Here is a 20,605-nt window from a genome sequence, read left to right as displayed (position 1 = left end):
TGGGAGTCTCTAAAAAATCTTCTATCTCCCCTGGATTTAAGGCTTTCTCGTATAGAGAACAATCTCCTTGAGATGGAGAAAAGCATTATCGCCTTGGCCACTCTTGGCCTGAGAGGCCTTGAACGCCAGGGTCTGATTGACAGTAACATGGTCACACAGGTTCCTACCCCACCTCCCACAGCTATCCCTGGTTTGCCCCCTAATCCCACTGTGCCCCGCCCTACCCACCCTATTCCCAAACCCCGCACCAGGAGTCTTATTACTGCAAATCCGCCCCCCCAGCCCAGGGCTAACACCTCACATGCTCCAACAACACAATCTCATATTGGCACTACATCAGCTGCACCGAGAGATCAGAACTTAGTTAGCTCTAGTTCCCGCCCTGCCCAGGCCTCTCGGAACAACACTACATCAGCTGTACCGAGAGTTCAGAACTCGGTTAGCTCTAGTTCCCGTCCTGCCCAGGCCCCTCGGAACAAACCCCCTACTCATTCTGCTGGGGGTCCTCATACCAGGAGTAATTTCCGAGGAGGTTACATCGATCTTCCTCCTGAAGCAAATGATTATATGGTGGTTTTGACGGGTGTCCCGGAATTAGAGAATGGCCAATACGAAGACCAGCATTCCCTACGCAATAAAGTTATGCATTGGCTTAATACTTATAGACCTATCCCCAATGGTAGGAGGAGTAGAGTCTTAACGACACGAAGAGTTCCGTGGGTGGGAACCACGAGGAAATCGACCCCCGGCGACTGTATAGTCGTAACCTTTGATGATGTCTATACGGCCAAACATATCTGTTCTCCTGGGAATCAAGACTGGGGTTCCTCTATTGCTCCAAGGCCTTTGTCATTCTTCTATCCCCCCCGTGCTGTATGCCCGCAGGGGGTTTTTTGGCCTACAGTTCCCCAACAGCCTAGTTGGGGATACCCTCCCAATGTGTATAATCCAAACAGTGGCTGGTTTGGAACTGTATCTTCAAATAGGTTTGGCAGCCTGGAGGATGTTGACTGACTCCCAACGCCCCCAGCAACTGCACTAACAAGTAATCCCAATGGTCTTACACTAGAGGTGGGGAGATCGTCTTTGGCGACTACCGTGGGTGCGACTAGTACTGCCCCTCCGACCCAGCCTTCAACTCAGGTCCCCTTTATACAGGATCGGGTGCACCTTCCCTCAGCTGTTTGCTCTCTTATTACTCCTTTAGCCTTAAGCATGACTGCCCCCGATGCCTCGTCACCTGCAGCTTCTCTCCAATCTCCCAGGGTTGATGATATCCATGCCACCTTTCCAGTTTCTGAGCCACAGTCCGGTAAGACCTTGGCAGGTGTTCCCCAGCTTAAAATCCTAAGCTGGAATGTGGCAGGGCTCGCCCGGAACTTTGACAAACCTGACTGGATTTCCTTCATGGAGCCTTTTGGGATCTGCCTCCTACAAGAAACTTGGTGCCTGGAACCCGTGCACAGGGTCGGCTTCACGACCTACTCTGTGCCGGCCTCCAGGTCCAAAGGCAGTAAAGGCCGTCCTTCTGGTGGCCTTCTCATCTGGGTTAGTGTATCGCTGGGGCTCACAGTAAAACATATAAATTCCCCATCCCCAGATCTTTTGAGACTCACTATCCAATGCCCGGGGGGCAAGACTCTAGAGCTTTTTAACCTGTACCTTAGGGGGGCCAGGGCGGGGAACTCGAGCCCCTTGTCTTTAACTGGAGTTGAAGAGGAGCTAACTGGCTGCAACATTGACTCCTTCATTATCCTGGCCGGGGATTTTAATTGTTGTTTCGAGCCTCTGGCCAATGATGACATTTTGGACACATGGGAGGACGATGCCAAGAGAGGCATTCCCTTGCTTGCTCTTGACCCCATTAAGAAATGGACACAGAATGCCATTGATATTAACGCACTTTGCTTGGAATACGCCCTCAGAGCCACCAATGGCCGTTGTAAGTCAGACACTGGGGGTGCGCACACATTCAACAGGATTGGTCACACCTCTAGAATTGATTACGTGCTGCTAAACTACAACCTGTGGGAATATGTCCTTGATATGGTTGTTCAACAATCCACGGATAGTGACCACAATCCCCTGGTCCTCTCGCTTGCTCTCCCGTGGGTCACAGGGGCCACAGCATTATCCCGGCTAACTTGGAAATCATCCCATGAAGTTGTTCCATCTAACTGCGGGAGGCGATTGAAATGGGCTAAAGTTGCTTCTGATGTTACAAGAATGGCCCAAGCAAAGTCCATAATGATGGAAGCTAAGTGTATCGTAGGCACGCTGGACTCCGAAACCCCTATCCTCGTGCCATTTGTGGAGACCATTGTATCACTTAGTAATATTTTCCTGGTTCCTGAGGGGAGGGGGGGGGCCAAGCGGAGAAACAAGACTAGGGGTAGAGATCAATGGTACTCCCACGCTTGCCGTCAAGCAAAAAGTGAGCTAATCCTGGCGGTTAGTGCTAAAGACCCGGCTTTGATCTCTCTAGCTAGGAAAAACTACAAGAAGACCCAAGCTGTGGCAAAGGTCACGCACGAAACTAACTTCTGGAGTGATTTAATGGAGGCTGGCTCTAGAAAGGACTCAAGGGCTTTCTGGGCTCTGATTAGAGGCAGGGACAGGCCTGTTGACTCCCTGCTAACATGTAACATCACAGGGGAAGCTTGGTTGGCCCACTTTTCTAAACTCTACTCTAACTCCTGGGGGGTCTTGGGTCCAAGTAGGGGTACTAGTCATATAGTGCCAGATAATAGCTCTCATCCTGGCCCCACTTTTTCACCTAGGGAGGTGGAAATAGCAATCAGGTGTATCGTCCCCAATAAGGCGGCAGGCCCAGATGGAGTCCCTGGTGACTTGCTTCGTAGCAACGTAGAGGTCTGGAGCCTATATATTGCTAAACTCCTGAATGAGGCACTGGTGGGTGGCGGTTTCCCGGATTCTTGGAGGGGTGCGGAAGTTGTCCCCATTTTTAAAAAGGGCTGCAGGGACGACCCTGCTAACTACCGACCCATAAGTCTGCTTGATTCCACACAGAAGGTAGCAGGGAAGGTAGTTTTGGGTAGGATCTTGCAGTGGGCCGAGGAAATGCAGGTTTTGTCTGACTTTCAGGCCGGTTTCAGATCCGGAACCGGTACGATTGAGCAGACATTCCGGTTCCTAATGCTTTATTGGAAAGTGGTCAAACTGGGCAAGGGCAGTCTGTATCTCGCTTTCATCGATTTACGGACTGCCTTTGACCTTGTTCCACGCAACCAACTGTGGGCTGTACTTGAGGGTATGGGTATGCCCGCGTACTTGTTGGCCTTAACCATCAAATTCCATGAAAGCAACTTTGCCCAAATTAGATGGGGTCAGCAGGGCCAAAAAACATCTCGGATTCCTGTTGACAGGGGCGTCCGCCAGGGGTGTGTGCTAGCTCCCACTCTGTTTTCTCTATATCTAAACGGAGTGGTAGAGCACCTTCTCCAACTACCAGCAGACGCTCCCTCCCTGGCGGGCAGAAAGATACCAACGCTCCTGTTCGCAGACGATACCCTGCTGATTTCGAAATCCCCGAAGGGCCTCCAAACCCTGTTAACGAGGTTCCAGGGCTTTTGTGACGCAAGGGGCTTGGCTATTAACATCAGTAAAACCAAGTTCCTTGTGCTGAATCCCCCCAGGAAGACAGTCTACCCGCCATCTATAGACTCAGTACCTTTAGAAAGGGTCAGGGAATTCGATTACTTAGGAATCAGACTCTGCGATTCCATGTGTTGGAAGGCGCACCACCAAAAAACCATTTTGACACATAGGAGGGTTACGGGCGCCCTCCTAAAAGAACATCGCGCCTCACCCCTTAAACCCATTGGGGTGATACTTGATATCTACAAGGCAAAAGCTGTGAGTGCGGCATTGTACGGGGCTGAGTTGTGGGGTACCCAGAAATTTGATACCCTATCCCATCTGGAGAACAAGTTCCACAAAGACCTAATGCGGCTCCCCCACAGCTCTCCCACTCTACCCCTTCTACTTGATACAGGAACACGATCCATAGCCGATCAGGCCAAGTTACGTCCCCTCCTTCTGTGGGCCCGTATATGGAATGTCCCTGAACTTTCAAGTTATGCGGATGCACTAAGCGAACTTCTTTCAACCCCGGGTTGGCATAAGATCGGTTGGCTCCTTGGAGTAAAGCGCCTCCTTTGTGACTTAGGCCTGGATGACGCTTGGGCCAATAGATCTTCACCACCTAAACAGCTGTTAAAGAAAATATTCTGGACGTAGGTGGATAACGAGAGAGTGTCCCATCCGAATCTGTGCAGATCAGCTGAGGAGTTTTTGGCTATCAAATGCCGTCCCTTAAGAGAACCCTACCTTGATGTGATTTCGAATCCAGCAGATAGGGCGTTGTACTTCAAATTTAGGGCTGGGGTTTTGCCCTTAGGCATAAGGACAGCTAAATGGAAACCACCATGGCAAACTATAGAAACTTACCCTTTCTGCACGACCAGGGTTGAATCCATTCCCCATTTGTTGTTCGAATGCCCAGCCTACGCTGCTCCCCGTCGCAGATGGTTGAAACCGCTCTGCGCGAGGCTGGGCACTCGGTCACACTTGGAGGCCCTACAGCTGTTAAGATCAGACCCCCACCCACTGTTTGCGTGTGGCCTGGCAAAATTCCTGGGGTGGGCTTGGAGGATAAGAACCGCGAGGAGAATGATCCTCCAGTAAGGATGCCAACCTACATTTCAGTGGCCCGGTTGTTTTTTGTATGTGTCCCTTCCCCATTATTCCTTTACGGAGATGATAATTATGTACTTGCACAAATGCTTTTAGATTGGTTGTTATCTACTATGTTGTATATTTGTAGCGTCCTTTTTGAGATTTTGTCAGTTTTGTTGTACAACTGTTTTTATGCTCACATTGATTTTTATTGTAATGCTTTTATGAAATGAAATATTTCGAAATAAAGCTATACAACAATATAAGTATATGGAGGCGAAGATTGTGTTTGGTGGGAAAGAAATGCATGGCAAGATTTATGTGGCTGAAGAAGGACCACCAATCCTGGGTTGGCTGCACCAATATGATTTGGACATTAAAGTGGATCCCAGGGCGGAGGTGCCTGTTATGAGTGTGAGTGCTTGTAAGGTGCATAGTTTGAATGAATTGCTGAAGAAATTCATCTCTGTCTTTGAACCTCGGCTGGGTAAATTAAAAGGATACCAACACGTTATCAAACTAAAGAAGAACTCGAGTCCTATTAAGCATTGTGCTAGAAGGGTCCCTATAGCGGCCAGGGCAAAGGTGAAGGAGATCATTCAGCAGCTTCTAGATGAGAGTAATTGAACCTGTAGAGGCGGCTGAATGGTTATCTCCAGTGGTTATCACAAGCAAGCCGGATGGCTCTCTCAGATTCTGTGTGGATTTGAGAAGCCTAAATGATGATGTGATAACCCATAAGTTTCCTCTGCCCAACATTAATGAGTTAATTTTGATGTTGGATGGTGCGAGAGTGTTCACGGAGCTTGACATGAGAAGTGCATACCTCCAAGTCGAACTCGGTGCAGAATTTAAACCGCTTAAGTCATTCATCACGGTTGAGGGCACTTTTCAGTTTTGCAGGCTGCCGTTTGGGTTGTGTTCCGCTGCAAGTGTTTTTCAGCGACCAATGAATTCAATTTTGTCTGGGGTAGATAATGCTGTGGTGTTCCAGGATGATATTCTGGTATTCGGTAAGGATGATAATGAACACAACTTCGCCTTGCCAAGGTGTTGGATAGAATCGCAAAGGCTGGTTTAACTTTGAGGAGAGAAAAGTGAAAATATTTGACGCAACAGGTGGAGTATTTGGGGCATTTGGTTACGAAGGAGGGAATAAGACCTAAAGAAAACCTTGTGAGTGCCATTGCAAATGCAAAGGTGCCACAGGATAGAGACTCATTGAGATCCTTTATGTGTCTTGTAGAATATTATTCAAAGTTTGTGTTGGATTTTTCACACAAGACTGAGCCTTTGAGAGAACTTTTGCGAAGGGGTAAAAGATTTGATTGGGGGAAAACATAACAAGCTGCATTTGAACAAAGATGAGTTCACGCTGGGGTGTTGACTCCTTTTCAAAATGGACTGGAAAACATTGTCACAGTAGACGCCAGTGCTGTGGGCATTGGGGCTGTTCTTGCACAAATGCGTGGTGGAGATCAGAAAACAGTGGTGTTTGCCTCACGTTCTTTGTCTGAGTCTGATCGAAATTACTCGGTCATAGAAATTGAGGCTTTGGACGCAGCGTGGGCTGCCAATCATTTTAGGGTATTTTTGTGGGGAAGTCGTTTTAGGTTACAGGCGGACCATAAACCTTTGTTAAAAGTATTGGGTCCCGGTGGAATAAGCAATTGTTCAGGTAGGTTGGCCAGGCTTGCGGTGAAATTGCAAGATTTCGAATGTAAGGTAGAGTATGTCCCAGGATGGCGAAATAGAGTGGCTGCCTGTTTGTCGAGACTTCCGGACAAGGAGGCGGTAGTGTCTGACTTTTCGACTGAAGAAGTGGTGGCAAATGTTGATGATGCGTTAGAGGGTTTTGCTAATGCCATTCAAAGGGAGGTTTGGATCAAGGAGATGGAAGAGGATGTGACATTGATGAATGTTAAGTTGATTAAGGGCGATATCAGAAGAGAGTAACCTCCCGCTGTGTGTGGGGCCATTCTTGAAGATTGTAGATCAGCTATTGTTACGAATGATGGAGTGATTATGCGTCAGGATAAATTTGTTCCACCGATTGGTGTACGTACTAGATTGATAACCTTAGCGCATGAGGGTCATTTGGGGCAGTCTATGACGATTAAGAGACTGAGGGAGGCCTATTGGTGGCCCTTTATGGATCAGCGGGTGAAAGAATGGGTGGAAAGGTGTGTAGCTTGTAAGGAATCCGAAAAAAGGTTGAGTTGGCATTGGGTGTTCTAAAGAGCCACAACCTGTTTCGTTGGCTGATAAAGTCTGGGAAAAAGTTTGTTTGGATTTTATTGGTCCTTTTTCGTTTCTAAAGGAAAGTCAAAGATTTGCTGTTGTTTTGGTGGATGCAAAGTCAAAGTGGGTTGAGGTTGCCTTCATGAGTAATATTACAACCTCTGCAACTATCGCTGTGTTGTCTGACATCTTTAAGAGGGAAGGATTTCCTTCAGTCCTGCTTACGGACAATGGCAATCAATTAACTTCAGGTGAAATGAAGTTTTTTTGGATTCTGTTGGTGTGAAACATTCATGTTGTTGGTTATATAATCCACAGGGTAATGGATTAGTGGAGCGCATAAACCGGATGGTTAAAGGTACCATGCAATTGGCACATGGAGCAGATTTAGATTTACCCGTGCTCGATTCTGTGAGTGAAATGCTGTGGGCGTGTCGCACCACAGTGAACTCTGTGTCAGGGAAAAGTCCATTTGTTATGATGCGGGGGAGGGAGGCTGGAACAGAGTTGTTTCCCTCATGGATGCGCAGAAAACCTTGTGCGAGAGGCTCACATTGTGATCAAGCGAGTGAAGGCAAATGTTTCATCAATGTGGTTGATTTGGTCAAAGTGAAACCTGGTGGGCACAGCAATTTCGTGAACAAATTTAAAGGACCTTTTAAGGTTAAGACTATTGGAAGTAATTGGGTCAGGTTGACTAATGGTCAAACATGGAACTTAAGGCGGGTAGCGTTATATCAGAGGCGAGATTGCAAACATGTGGGAGATCTAGACGATAACCCTGATGGGGAGGAATGTTCGCCATGGATGTTGATGAATGATGCTGAGTTTCCAAGAGAATCACGTGTTGATTCTTCCTCCTTTGAAGAGGTAAATGGGCCGGCTGATCATGGGATGGATGCATGGGAGGGAGATGGGTCTGGTGACGTATCACATGTGTTGAGGGGAGCTAGCGAAAGAAGACTTCCAGCGTTTTTGAGTGATTACATTTCTTGATTTTGTTATGTAATTTACTTTGCCTATCTTACTGTTTGTTTAGTTGTTTTTACCTAATTTAGCATGTTCTGTTTTGCTTTGATTTTTCTTTCACTTCAAAGGGGGGAGATGTGTTATGTTTCTTTAAGATGTAGCCTGGAATGTTTCATTCAGGTGATGTTGTGGGATTCTAGCCTGATGTCATCCCAGTGGCATTATGGACAGTTGGTCCAGCTGTGTCTGGCAAGAGGCTGTTTGGGATCTTTCTTCAATCAAATAAATCTACTTGAAGATATTGTGTTCATGTCTTTATGCTTCCAATCATAACAAATTGTAATGGGCTTAATCTCTGTAAACAAGAACACAATCTGAGGCAAATTCTTTAGTCGTACTTCTACAAGTGAGATTGTAGCACATGTCCATTGTAATGAAGCCACTTCCAATGTTATTTCAATAATTGATATTTCATTGGTAAATCAACCATCATTGCAATGAAGGAGTGAAGTTTTTTTTTATTATGATCTAGATGTTCAGCTTTTGGATGTTGTGGAACAACTGGAGAATACTTGCCCTCCTCCTAAAACTCCACCCTTATTGAAAATGAATATTGTTTTACGCTCCTTAGACTGAACCCTTACCGGCATTAACATATTGTTGAACTGGCAATCCCAAAAGGTGGTTACATGTCAATTTGTTGTAATCTCTTGCAAACTATATAGCCAGTTTAGATGCAAAAATATCCACTTTACGGGTAAAAGCAGAATCTTGCATATCTATTAACTATATGTGAGTTGTGCTTGCTCCCCAATTGTTGAAAAACGCTGCACTCTGCCTGGGCTGCTGCAATTACGAATTGATACCATTTAAGACTGTAAATTCACAGCATATCATTTTTTTTTTTAAAAACAAGACCTCAACAAAAAAGATTTGCTCTATAAATGCGCTCGCTAAGAGCTGCCTAATGAATATTCAAATTGTTGTCAAGAAATGTTACTGAGGCGGAAAGCATAATAGGTGGTAATTCTTTGGATAAAACATGTTATAATGATTCCATCTTTGCATCATTGTGAGAAAGTTCCAAGCCACTTAATAGGAGGGGGGGAGTTGGAAAAAAACACAGATTAGAAATAATGCATATGAAAATGCATACCCACAAAGGGTAAGTAGAGGAGAAGGTGTTTTCGGTATTTATTATGAAACCGTTACCCAATTTTAACACACGCTGGGCATTGGCTCCAGCAAAGATTGCATTACTAAGCTGACAATTCCAGGAGGCGTTTTGGTCCCTTCATGGAACGTCCCACTTTTTGACAGGTAATAGCAGGTTACTTCACACAAAGGCGAGCACTGTCCAGACTCCTCTGCTAAACTAGACAACCCTCTCTTTATTTAAGAGTTAAACGTTGGCAACAATAATAATTGCTTTTCTATGTAGCGATATCTGTAGAAATGCTGGTTTTCCAGTGCAGGGGCACTTATGATAATATGCTGCAGCTAGTAAACTTGCACAACATTACGCATGGCGTGGATGCGGCACAGCACATAAATGTGACTGGGAATAATTTTCACAAACAAATTGTGACAGAATATGTTGTGCAAAGACACCGTTCGGATCAAATAATCAAGAATTTTAATAGTCTACCTCTCCATAGAGCAGTTTGGGTATAGTTCCGACACAGTGATTTGGCACTATAGGAAGTGTGAATGTTTACTGTGTACAAAATCTTGTCTTCTCTGTTCACAAAAATTTCATATTTAAGGATGTAAACACCGAATTACAGTCCTTCAATAAAAATGCTGGTTTGAAAATCGAGCCTGGTAATGTAGAAAAGAAGTTCATTTTCACACCTGAAAATGTATCCATTGATGGAAAATATTTTTAAATAGGGATTACATTGTCGGATTGATAGCTTCATGTAAAGAGTTCAGCTAAGTTCAGATCTGAGGGCATGTTGTACATTATGTTCAGTGGGGGTATCAAAATTCATGGAAACGAAAATCATAAGTAGAAGGCGATACTTTATAACTAGGGCTCCTCGTTGAATGGCATTTATTTTTTTGCCATTTCCGTCTGTATTCATATTTGTTTTGCTAATTTTTCCTTTATTTATCAAATTTTTTTAATTTGTTTTTTATATAAAGTTGCAGTGGGTATTTTTCCACATTTAACTGATAAATGTATTCTCACATTTAAATGTTCAAAACGTTTCAGCATTATACAGTGCTATAGCGTTACACCTGCATCGTAGAATAGCATAAATACCTAGCTCTGCACTTAAGGTTAATTAGGAAATCTGTCTTTTTTTTCATCCCCCCCCTCCCTCCCCCCTACACTTCAATCTGTACACCTACTAATCTGGCACTTGTGATTGACAATAGAAAAAAACATCCATAGAAGACTTATTTTCTGTATTTACCTGTGACCGGCTGTTTCTTTGGTATGTTGAAGCTGCATCTTGGGACACTGAATGCCTTAATCAAAAGACTCCAAACGACTTAGTTTGGTCACGTCTGCATATCTCCTGGACCACATCCCCAAGTACTCTCCTGTCTCTACTCAGCTGATGGACCTCCACTGCCGGCCTATGGTGAAGCGCATTGAATTCATAATATTTTGTTGTGTCTGTAGATAGCTTTCATTATCTGAGACACCTTGTATCTCCTTACTGTACTTCTAAATTCTTGCGCTCTGCCAAACTTAAACTGGCTGTGCTACTGCAGATTTGCCGTGCCAGACAAGGAGGGAATTGCTTCAGATGTTTGGCACCAAAACAGTGGAATTTCCTCCCCCGCATCAGTCCAGCAGAGGCACTATTCCGCATGTCTGGAGACCTGTTTTGGCAAAAGTGAACACCTCCTTATCATAGACCTGAAGATGGGCAGGGAGGTCTGGGAAATTTGATGCCTTTAACACCAGACCTTTTTTTCCCCAATTGGTCCCTGAAGATGGTAAAGTATTTGATCTGAAGCTGGTTTCATGCTGGTCTTAGCTGATATGTAGGCCTTTCCATACTACAAAAATAGTCCAAAGCCTTAAAAACTCTAAACGCTTTCCCTAGGTTTTGCTGCTCCACTTGCAAATCCTTCACCTTGAAGCCTTTCTTCAATTCCCATATTGTCCCTAACATTCTGTAGCAAAGCTGTGCAGTGTAGACTTGAGGCATTCTAGTCCTGCCCTGGTTCACCTCAGAAAAATGGAAATGTAGAAGAGGTATGAATTGCACTGTATTGCTTCCTGTTGGCAATGCCTTGTCTGAGCCTGTCTGTTGGTGTTGTATAGCCTCTGTAGAGGGCACATGTGACTTCATCCCTCAGAGCTTCTCGTAATGGGGAAAAAACATACCTGATTGGTGTTTTTTTTTACTTGGTTGAATCTCCAATCATCATGCTTTCCAGTTGATCCACTAATATGCAGGCAAGGCTGGCTTTAGTGCTTGTGATGCCTGGTGCGATAGTGTTTTTGGACTCCCTCCTACTCCACCCCCACCCCCCAATTATCTCCTCCTAAGAGTCCCTCACTATCACCCTGCAAAAATGCCCCTCACCTCTCCATGGCTTCTCTCTAAAAAAAATTCATTTGTTTTTGAAGTGCTCCCCTCTCTCTCGCACATATTAATAATCACAAGAATTATCTTGACCTTGTTATTGCTGCTTGTAGGCTGGAAGCACAATGAACTCTTAAGTAGGTGCTTTTAAATCCGAAGTTACTTCTAGACACAGTGAATCTCTCCCCCATCCTCCTACCCCCCAGATCAGTTTCTCGCCTCCAGGCCAGCCACCCAGTATGGTCCCACTGCCCTAAATGCAGGTGTTTCTCCATAAGCCCGTCTTCTACTTTCGTGGCTCTGTGACTCCAGTGTGAACCAGAATCCATTTTCTTGTTTCACTTAGCCGTTATTTCTAAAGTTCTGTTAGTGATTTAATAGTACAGCTGCACTGTGACTACAGTTTTGTGCTTGCTGATATAGAAAGCTATTTTTTGCATTATGCAAATAGATTGAATTTTGGTGTAAACTGTGCAAAGTTTTATAGCCAAGCTCTGATAACTTGTAATGTTAGATATTTCTTATGGCATTTAGCTGTTAAAGCCAGAAGCTGACATTTGACTTCATGTGTTTCTCTTGTAAACTGGTTCATTTCTAGGGCCCATCCCAGTTGAAACTACTGTAGCTTACTGTGGGCTGGCAAATTGAGATGGTGTTAGTTGCAGCAAATCAGAGTGCACCTTGATTTATAGGAGTCCACTGGGTTGAATATTCTCTTGTATCTTGGAAAAAAACTGGTGATTGAAGCTGCTCACACAGATGGGTGTATTTTTACCTAATGGTTTGTGTTTTGCCTTCTCTTTGACCTCTTTTACAGATGGTACTGGCTCCTCCACATACCGGCCGCCCCCTCGGACTAAAGAGGTTGTGATCAACGGGCAGATGGTGAAGTTGAAGTACTGCTTCACCTGCAAGATGTTTCGTCCTCCAAGAACCTCTCACTGTAGCCTCTGTGACAACTGTGTTGGTATGTTATTGTAGACCCCTCAAGATGTCTTGCTGAAGGATGGTGTATGCGAGACGAATGGGGGTGTGATGAGTGATAGAGATGTGTTGTGGGAGTGAGGTGCTTACCGTATTTTGGGTAGTAGGTGGGCTATTTTGTATGATGTTCCCAGCACTGAAAGTTGCTTTAGGTGGTGTTGATGAATTCTGTGAGCGGTTATGGGTGTTTTAATTAATACAAAGCATCTCGTCATCTGAGGCCATTTTTATTTGTTTTTTAAACGTCTGCATCAGATTGAAGTGAACCTACTCGGGAAACAATGCAGTAGTAGTAAGGTTTCTTCTTTGTGCCATGAATGACGGCTGCCACATTTCCAGTTCTGTGCTTTTCTGTTACAAATCTTCACCAGTTATGTAAGCACACATATACTACATCTCCAAAAATACCTTTTTGTTGTAAAGTACTGGAAACATGGTGTTGTGGTGACATGGATTGAGGTAGTTGTCCTATGTGAGAGCACTGTAAAGAATTGATAAGGCTGTATGTGTTGGACATGTTACAGGAACTCTACGCCATCCTATTGCAAATGTCATAGAACAGGAGGGCGAGGTGTTTTCGTAGCCCTTCTACCCATCCCTGTTTTGGTATGATGAGACAATGTGATTTATGACTGATCTCTGCTCTGGTGGTGTTTCCAACTGTGAGAAAGTGGCTCTATATATACTGGACTAGAATGAAGTACAGGGTGTATAGAGTCCACCAACCCCAGAGGTATAACAGAGATTAAAGTCAGAACTGACCTTACTCTCCAAAGTGGTAGCTTGGTCGAGTAGTAAGGCAGTACCAAAGGACAGTGTAAAGCATTTGTTGTACACACTCAGCAAAAGGTTTCACACACTCAAGGACTAAACTCAAGGCCAATTGTTTTTATATCCACAGATATAGGTGTTTTATTTTTAGAACCAACAGTTATAAAAATACAGTTTTCTTGTTATGAGTTCTCTCATGTAATTACTTTGCAAAGGAGCGATAAAGTTTGTGCACACAATTAATACAGTCCTGACCGTAAGCAACGCAATCCTAAAACACACTATAGTGTTGAGCTCAATGGGTTTTCCACATATAAGTATGGTTGATTACTATATAGGTTACTTTAGTAGTCCCTGGACTAGATCCTAGATTCAGTCCTGGGGTCTAAGCTGAAACCAGATTAGCAAAAACGTTTGTTACTGTAGTGAATTTTCATGAATATAAAGCTGTTATAAAAGTTCACTCTTAGAAACTTTTCAATGGAAATCTGACAATGTTATTCAATGGGAGAAAATTCAGGTTGTAGGTAAAGTACGATCTTGTTACTTTTGTAACCCAGCACGGGTCTCCTAGGGCCAGCACTGGGGTCTTAACTCAAAACAGGTAGGTAATTGCGTTTCAGTATTTTGTGTGATTTTTAAAGAATATTTCAAGTGTTCAAAAGTAGACACTTTGAAGAAATTTCATAGAAAAGCAGACAATGGGTTCCTATGGAGAAAATACAGATTACTAGTAACCCCGCTAGGGATTACTTTTACGGTTCAGTACTGGGCTGAAAGGTGCAGTACTGGCTTCTCCCCTGATCACAGGTGAGTACTTCGGAATTCGGACTTCAGCTGATTTTATGTGAATATTTTCCGTTTTCAAAACTTCACACTTAGAAAATTTTCGAGTCAAAATGGGTCAATGTTATCCAATGGCAGGTAAGTAAATTACCGGTTTCCAGGTGAGTACTTGGTTGGTGAAGTTAAGGTTCTGGGCATAGACTCAGGGGACACCTAGGGTCAGGTAAGTACAGTTAGTTCAATCCCAGCTGCACAGGGGCGGCTGGATGCAAAGGTAGGTAGGCCCAATGATATCCAATGAGGGAAGGGGGCCTTCGGTTGGTGGCTGCTGGCTAGCAGGCCACGCGGCTGTAGGAGCTGTGCTCATGGTCACTTGCTCAGGGCAAGGTGGAAGTAGGATAGGACACAGGGGTCACAGCCAGCGGCACTCGGGCGGCTGGGTGCAAGGTGCTTTTGAGCTGTCGGGCGCTCAATGTTATCCAATGGGAAAGGTCAAAAAGGAACAAAGGCTGCAGGCTTGGGGACGGAGACTCTCCAGGGGCGACCAGCACTTAGAGGTAAGTTGGGATCTTGGAGCACAGGTAGGTACCCCAAAGGGAGGCACAGGGGACTGTAGGGTGCCGGGTGCAGGGCTGACTTTGGGTGTCGGAAAAGCTTACCCTCAGCTGGTCGCGGTTGGGGTGGCCCCTGGTTCTGAGTCTGCAGGTGTCGACTGGTTCGTCGAGGGGGGTCTTTGGGCACTGGACTTCGGGTCCCAGTCGCCGGGGGGACGTCCTCGTGGTCTTTGTTCGGTTCGGCCTGGCCCAGCCGGTGCAGAGTGGGCTGGTCCGAAGCTTCCTGGCTAGCACCAGGGGGGTTGTTGCAGCAGAGCCTCTGCAGATGGTCCCTATCTTCAGGAGGGTCAAGGCAGGCAGGTCCTTTGGGTGTCCCAAGGTTGCTGTCCGCAGGAGTTGCCGGGTTTTATGACCCTGGTGAAAAACAAATATAAAACAAAATTAAAATAAATGTATTTAACTTTGGTAAAAATCTTGACTGAAAGAGTGGTCTGTGGTAATGAGCGACTGGCAGCTCATGACCCTGGTGAAATATTGAATTATTGCACAGTATTGGCAACTTTTTTGTTTATTAATCTATTGGCGCAGCCTTACTGCGCTTCAGCCAAAACCCTAGTTGTTGCTGGGTTTTAGGCAGGAGCAGGTTCCAGGATCAACAGGCCGGTAGGGCTGGGGCCAAGTCAGTTGTTGTTGTCCTGTTGTTAGCAGCTGCACGGCGGGCCATCTTCTTGATCTTCTTTCTTCTTTTTGGTATCGAAATCTGAGGAAGGAAGGTTCAGGGAGCCCCTAAATACTGAATTTAGGGGTGTTACAGGTAGGGCAAGGATAGGGACCAATGGGTCCCTGCCCTGGGGTGAGTACACCCCCTAACCTGCTCCTCTCTTGTGGGAGGGGGCAGGAGCCTAGCTGTGATGGGGCAGGTCTCCCAATCTTCAAGAAGGCTGTAGCCCGGGGTCGTGTTTAACCTAGTCTCCCCCACCTGAGTGGTGGGGTTGGCACAGGCTGGCACCCCCCCCCCCCTTCCTGACTTAGTTTTTCCCGCCAGTCTTCCTGCCAGAGTGGGGGGCAGGACTGGTGGGGACTGGTTGCTGGGTACAGCAAATGGTCTGGAGAAGCTCACAGAGGCGGCATGCCTTTAAAGCTTCCCCCTGCCCATCCTGGGGATGGACACCTAGCACCTCGCCCAGGATGTGCGTTGTTGCAGGCCCAGGAGAGCGGGGGCTCTCCTACCCAGGGCTCCAGCAACATGTCTGCTGTGTGGCAGCCACTCAGCCAGACGTGGATTGTAGGTTAGGGTTTCAGAGGGCATCTCTGAGATGCCCTCGGGTGCATTTTACATTAAATCCCACACTGATCTACTCCAGACTTATTTCAGGCTTGTTAGAGCTGCTCAGTGAAGTTTAGCTTGAGTCCCCATGGCACAGCAAGCTCTTCATTTTCAGTCCGCCAAGCCTGCTCTCTGTGATGGAATAAGCCTATAGTGCTTGCTAGTAGGTCTAGTCAAATTATAACATGATCTGTGATACTGTATAGCCCCATGCTTTACTATCTACATTGTTCCTCTGAACCAGGCAGTAGGGGTTTTCTGATGTATGAAGGAAGTGTTTCATCACCACCTTTTTTGTTTTTCAGAGCGATTCGACCATCACTGTCCTTGGGTCGGTAACTGCGTTGGGAAACGGAATTATCGCTTCTTCTATAGCTTCATCCTCTCCCTGTCCTTCCTCACAGCCTTCATCTTCGCTTGTGTCATCACGCACCTCACTCTGCGTAAGTAAACACTGTGCCATGGAGGCTACTGTGTGGCTTGTTTGGGTCTGTTTAGTGGGGGAGGTGTTACAAAATAATGCCATGGCTGATGATCATTATTATGACATTCTCAGGCTAGTCTATCACTGGCTTAACTTTTATAGTTTAACTTAGTGTAACGTCTTAAATTCTTGTTTTCAACAGATGACTAAATTGTGCTCCGGGAAATCTCTAAAATGCACCTGGTTATCTGCTTTCCTTTGATTGTATAGTACAACCACAGGAGAAAGATGATTATTCGCTTTTGTGGCTTTTTAAAAGTGATTTAAGATATATTTTTTAAACTGGATGTATCTGAATTATTGGTACATTTCGCTGTAAAATTAGTCCTGCAGCACGCCCATTCCCCCTGTATTGAATCCAGAGCTGCCTTTCCTCTATACTAGTTAATTGTCCTCTCTAACTTGGGCGGTAACTGGACCATTTAGCTCTGAAAAATAAAAAGTACTGGAAGCCCAGTCTTGGAAATTGTGCTGTTAGCAAATTGACCCTGCTCCAGATGCCTACCCAGTTTTCCCTTTTACATTCTTTTTGTTGCTATTTAGAGGGATGCCATTCATATTGTGCCTCTGTTACTGCTTCAGTTAACACTGCGCTGTCTCGCATTTTGAAGCTGGACAGATACATTGCTATTGGAGACATATTTCCCTAAAATAAAAAATGTGCTGCCGCCTAAACGTGATGGACATGAGCTTGAAATAAAAATGTTAGATTGAAAAAAGAACCATCTCACATAATTTCAATTGTAAAGGTGCTTCGGCCAGGCAAGTGCAGAAGCCTTTTTTTTACTTTTAAAGCACAACGCAGCAATATTGACTTTTTAATATTGTAATCTAACGCCATAGATTAAATACTCAAAGATGATACAAGCCCCAAAAGATGTATTCTGATAATAAAAATGCATGGGCAACGTACAGTATTGGTCTGTTAGACCTCACACTGAAGTGCATTTGTTTTTAGGAAGGTGTACAAACTTGATTAAGAAAAATGCCGTCGCTCATAGTACCAGAGAGCAAATGGCTGAAAGAGGCTGAGCAGTTGCTCCATGCGGCATAATATGGTGGGCAGGAGCAAAATTCTGAATGCCAGTATTGAACAGACCAGTGGCGATATATACATACATATATCAGGGTTGATCCAAAGCTTGTATATATATATATATATATATATATATATATATATATATATATATATATATATATAAATTTGTTTTGATTACTTGAAGCTGGCGACACAGTTAACATCTGTCTGTAGACCAGAATTTCAAATAGCATTGTCTCATCTTTGAGCTGTTGGGTGGATTTAGGCTGTGAATGCAAAGGTAATTTTTCTGAATTTGAGTCCTGGATTATAGAAAAGTAAACACTATTTTCTCCAGAAGTAACCTCTACGAAGCTGAGCTTGATCTACTTTGTAGTTTGCTGTTTTCCCACCCACTTTTTTTAGGTCGAGCAGACCTACCCTCAATGCGTGAGCATTGAAGGTGTCTGCTTCAGACCTATTGTGGCCCGTTAGTGAGAATGCTGGGAATGAGGACACCAATCTGTTACGAGCTCGCAGTTTTCACCGCGGGAGCGCGCGTCTGACCCGCGCATGCGCAGAGTAACTCAGCCCTTGCTCACACAGACGCAGGCAGGCAGCCCCCACCCCTCTGCATGCACGCACGCACACACAGGCGAGCGCAGGCACACACATACAGGCACACAGACACTCGCTCACACACACCCCCCCCTCCCCCACAGTCACACACACGCACGCACACACACATACAAAGCCCGCCCCCCCCGCACTCGCGCACATGCTTCCCCCCCCCCCCCCCGCATTCGCGCACATGCTTCCCCCCGCTCAGCAACCCACTCACCGGCTTCCTTCATGCTGCGGCTCTCCTCAGCTGCAGGGCCCGGCAGCAGGACTCTTCTTCCCTCCTTCGGCACCGGGGCGCTGTTTCCTGTTGTCGCGCCGGCCCCGCAACAGGCGCCACACTCCTCCTTCTCCCCGGCCCCCTCCTGGGGACCCGGGCTGATTCGGACAGGCAGGGCGCTCCATGCGCCGGCAGCTCGGGAGGCGGGACTTCCGGTCGGCCGCGACCGGATTGGCCGGCCGGCCAAGAGCTTCCGGGTCGCCGCGGGACTTGTTTCTATTTCTTAATAAATCAAACTTAAAAGAGACAGCGGGCCATGCTCTGACAGAGATATACAGGGGCACAAACAGGCGAGCGTGAACTTTTGTGCAGCACAGTCCAGAGAGGGAAACCTGCCCCAACTCCCGCTTTGTGCGTGGTATCCTGCTGCTTAATCCCTTTACACCTATTTTGTGTTCAGTTCCTCTACTGTGCCTCGTGTGTTCGCCCCGAACGGTGGTCCTGTCTAGTATGTCTAATCTATATGTGTCCGAGCCCTTTCTCGCGCTCCACGTATCCCGGTCTCTCCCCTGGAGTCATGTGGGTGTCCGAACTACAACACCCATACTGCACTGGGGTGGTCATTTAAATCACCGCAATGAAATCGCGATGCTGACTCGGGGGTATGGCTAAACTACCTACACCAGAGCTCGGACTTTTACCAAGCATTGGCAGTCTGGGGCGGGGTGGGGAAACCGAGGAGGGCTGCCCTGTAAACAGTGCAGAGTACAGTACACACGAGAATGGCTTCCCCTTCCACCCTCTTGGAGCCGCCTGGCCATGCCTACGCCTGATCCGAAACGGTTTAAAGAGACCTCGTCCTGATCTGTCCGACCCCCACAGAGCGGTCGCACTTTAATTCTTCTACAGCTGTCAGACTTCTATCGCGCCTGCCGCCGCCACCCCCTCCCCTCGCTCTTTCCAGGAGCTGTCAGCCGCTTCTAGGAGCTGCCGCACACTGCACCGTGGGCAGAGCTGGGAGACGCGCCACAGATCTGCCAGACCACCCCTACCCGGAGCTGTCTTTTTCCAGGGATCTCAAGGGCCCTGATTTCCCCGCCAGTGCCTCCAGAACCCTCAACCCCTTCGCCGTAAGCCCCCTCCCCAACCAGCATGCCAGACCCTTCTCATGAATGTCAGACTCCCTGTCACTCAATTCCCATTCCCCCTGCCCCGTCATTTGTCCCCTGTGCTAGAGTCCAGGACCGCGCACGCCCTCAGTCCGTAGCTGAGACCCCATCCTACAGACACAAGACCCCCGCTCCGAGATGTCAGATAAAAACTATTTAAAAAAAAAACACACTAGCAAGGCACCCTCTGGAGCGGCCTCCTTTCTAAAAGTGTCAAACCTCCCACATCAGCCTGGCCCCGCTCAGAGTTATCGGAAATGACTCTTAGAACTTTAACACCCCAAATGCAGCTCAGGCCCCCAAAAGATGACACACACACCCTCCCCAGGACCGTCAGAAACACTCACGAGTGGCCAGACGCGTCTCCCCTTGCTGTCAGACACCCCAAAGCTGTGAAACCACCGCCGCCCCCCAGACACACACACACACACACACACACGTCCGCCCCCTCTGAGCTACTAAGGGACAGCTCCTAGGCGCACGTGCCACGCCCCTGCCACCCCCGCAACATAAACATTAACCCTTCATTGCCCCGCCTCCTGCTCGCCAAGTCATGCGGGTTCACGGACCGTGTCCTTACCTGCTCTGTCCCAGAGGGGCTGTCGGTGGCCGGGTCCAGTGCACACGGGGTTCAGGGTTTGAAGGGGTGGGGGGGGGGCTTCAGGCCAGCCCGGTCACGCCGCAGCTCCGGGGGCTGCCGCCCCTGCTCAGCTGCAGTCCTGCTCGCCCCCTCTCCACCAAAGCTGCATGGCTGGCTGCTGCAGGAGAGAGCGGCCCGGTGCCTCCAGTCCAACACCCCCGCCGGCCGGCTCCTCACTCCACCTTGAACGCCTGGTGGTCCCCTCCTTCAGATCCCGCCCCCACTGGGGCTGCTTTTGAAAATTCGGGGGTGCAGAGTGCTGTTTTCTGCTCTTCTCGCCCTTTCCAGCCTCCTCTGCTCAGTGTGTGTCAGGGGCAGAGGAGATCATGAGACAGCCCTGCCAGCTCCCGCCCGCTCCTCCCAGCCTGGTCTGGGCCAACTCCCATTGGCATTTTTGAGGTCTAAGCTACATCTTACTGGTAAGACAACTGTTAACAATATACAGGTGAGAATTTTGAAAAGGTACTCACGTTATTTAAAAATCAATGTGTGGGAGGAAAATTGTTTTCTTCTTTAAAAATCAATGAGAGTTTCTGGAAAGGCACTTTTCTGTACATACTGTTTTTGAAGAT

General features: G+C 46.8%; 1 protein-coding gene across 2 annotated transcripts in view; it reads left to right on the top strand.

The window, feature by feature from the left end:
* The window catches only part of ZDHHC18 (zDHHC palmitoyltransferase 18), a 137,144-nt gene that overhangs the window by 42,732 nt on the left and 73,807 nt on the right, over positions 1–20,605 (top strand). For both annotated transcript variants that reach the window (XM_086957620.1, XM_086957621.1), the window contains exons 3-4: positions 12,277–12,426; positions 16,187–16,324. In XM_086957620.1, coding sequence (XP_086813746.1) covers positions 12,277–12,426; positions 16,187–16,324 — 288 coding nt within the window. The remainder of the gene's footprint in view (positions 1–12,276; positions 12,427–16,186; positions 16,325–20,605) is intronic.

Source organism: Lissotriton vulgaris, chromosome 2_1, assembly GCF_964263255.1.
Source record: "Lissotriton vulgaris chromosome 2_1, aLisVul1.2, whole genome shotgun sequence".
NCBI classification, from domain to species: Eukaryota; Metazoa; Chordata; class Amphibia; order Caudata; family Salamandridae; genus Lissotriton; species Lissotriton vulgaris.
Note: the sequence above shows the minus strand (reverse complement) of the source record. Positions and strands in the feature narration are given on the sequence as shown.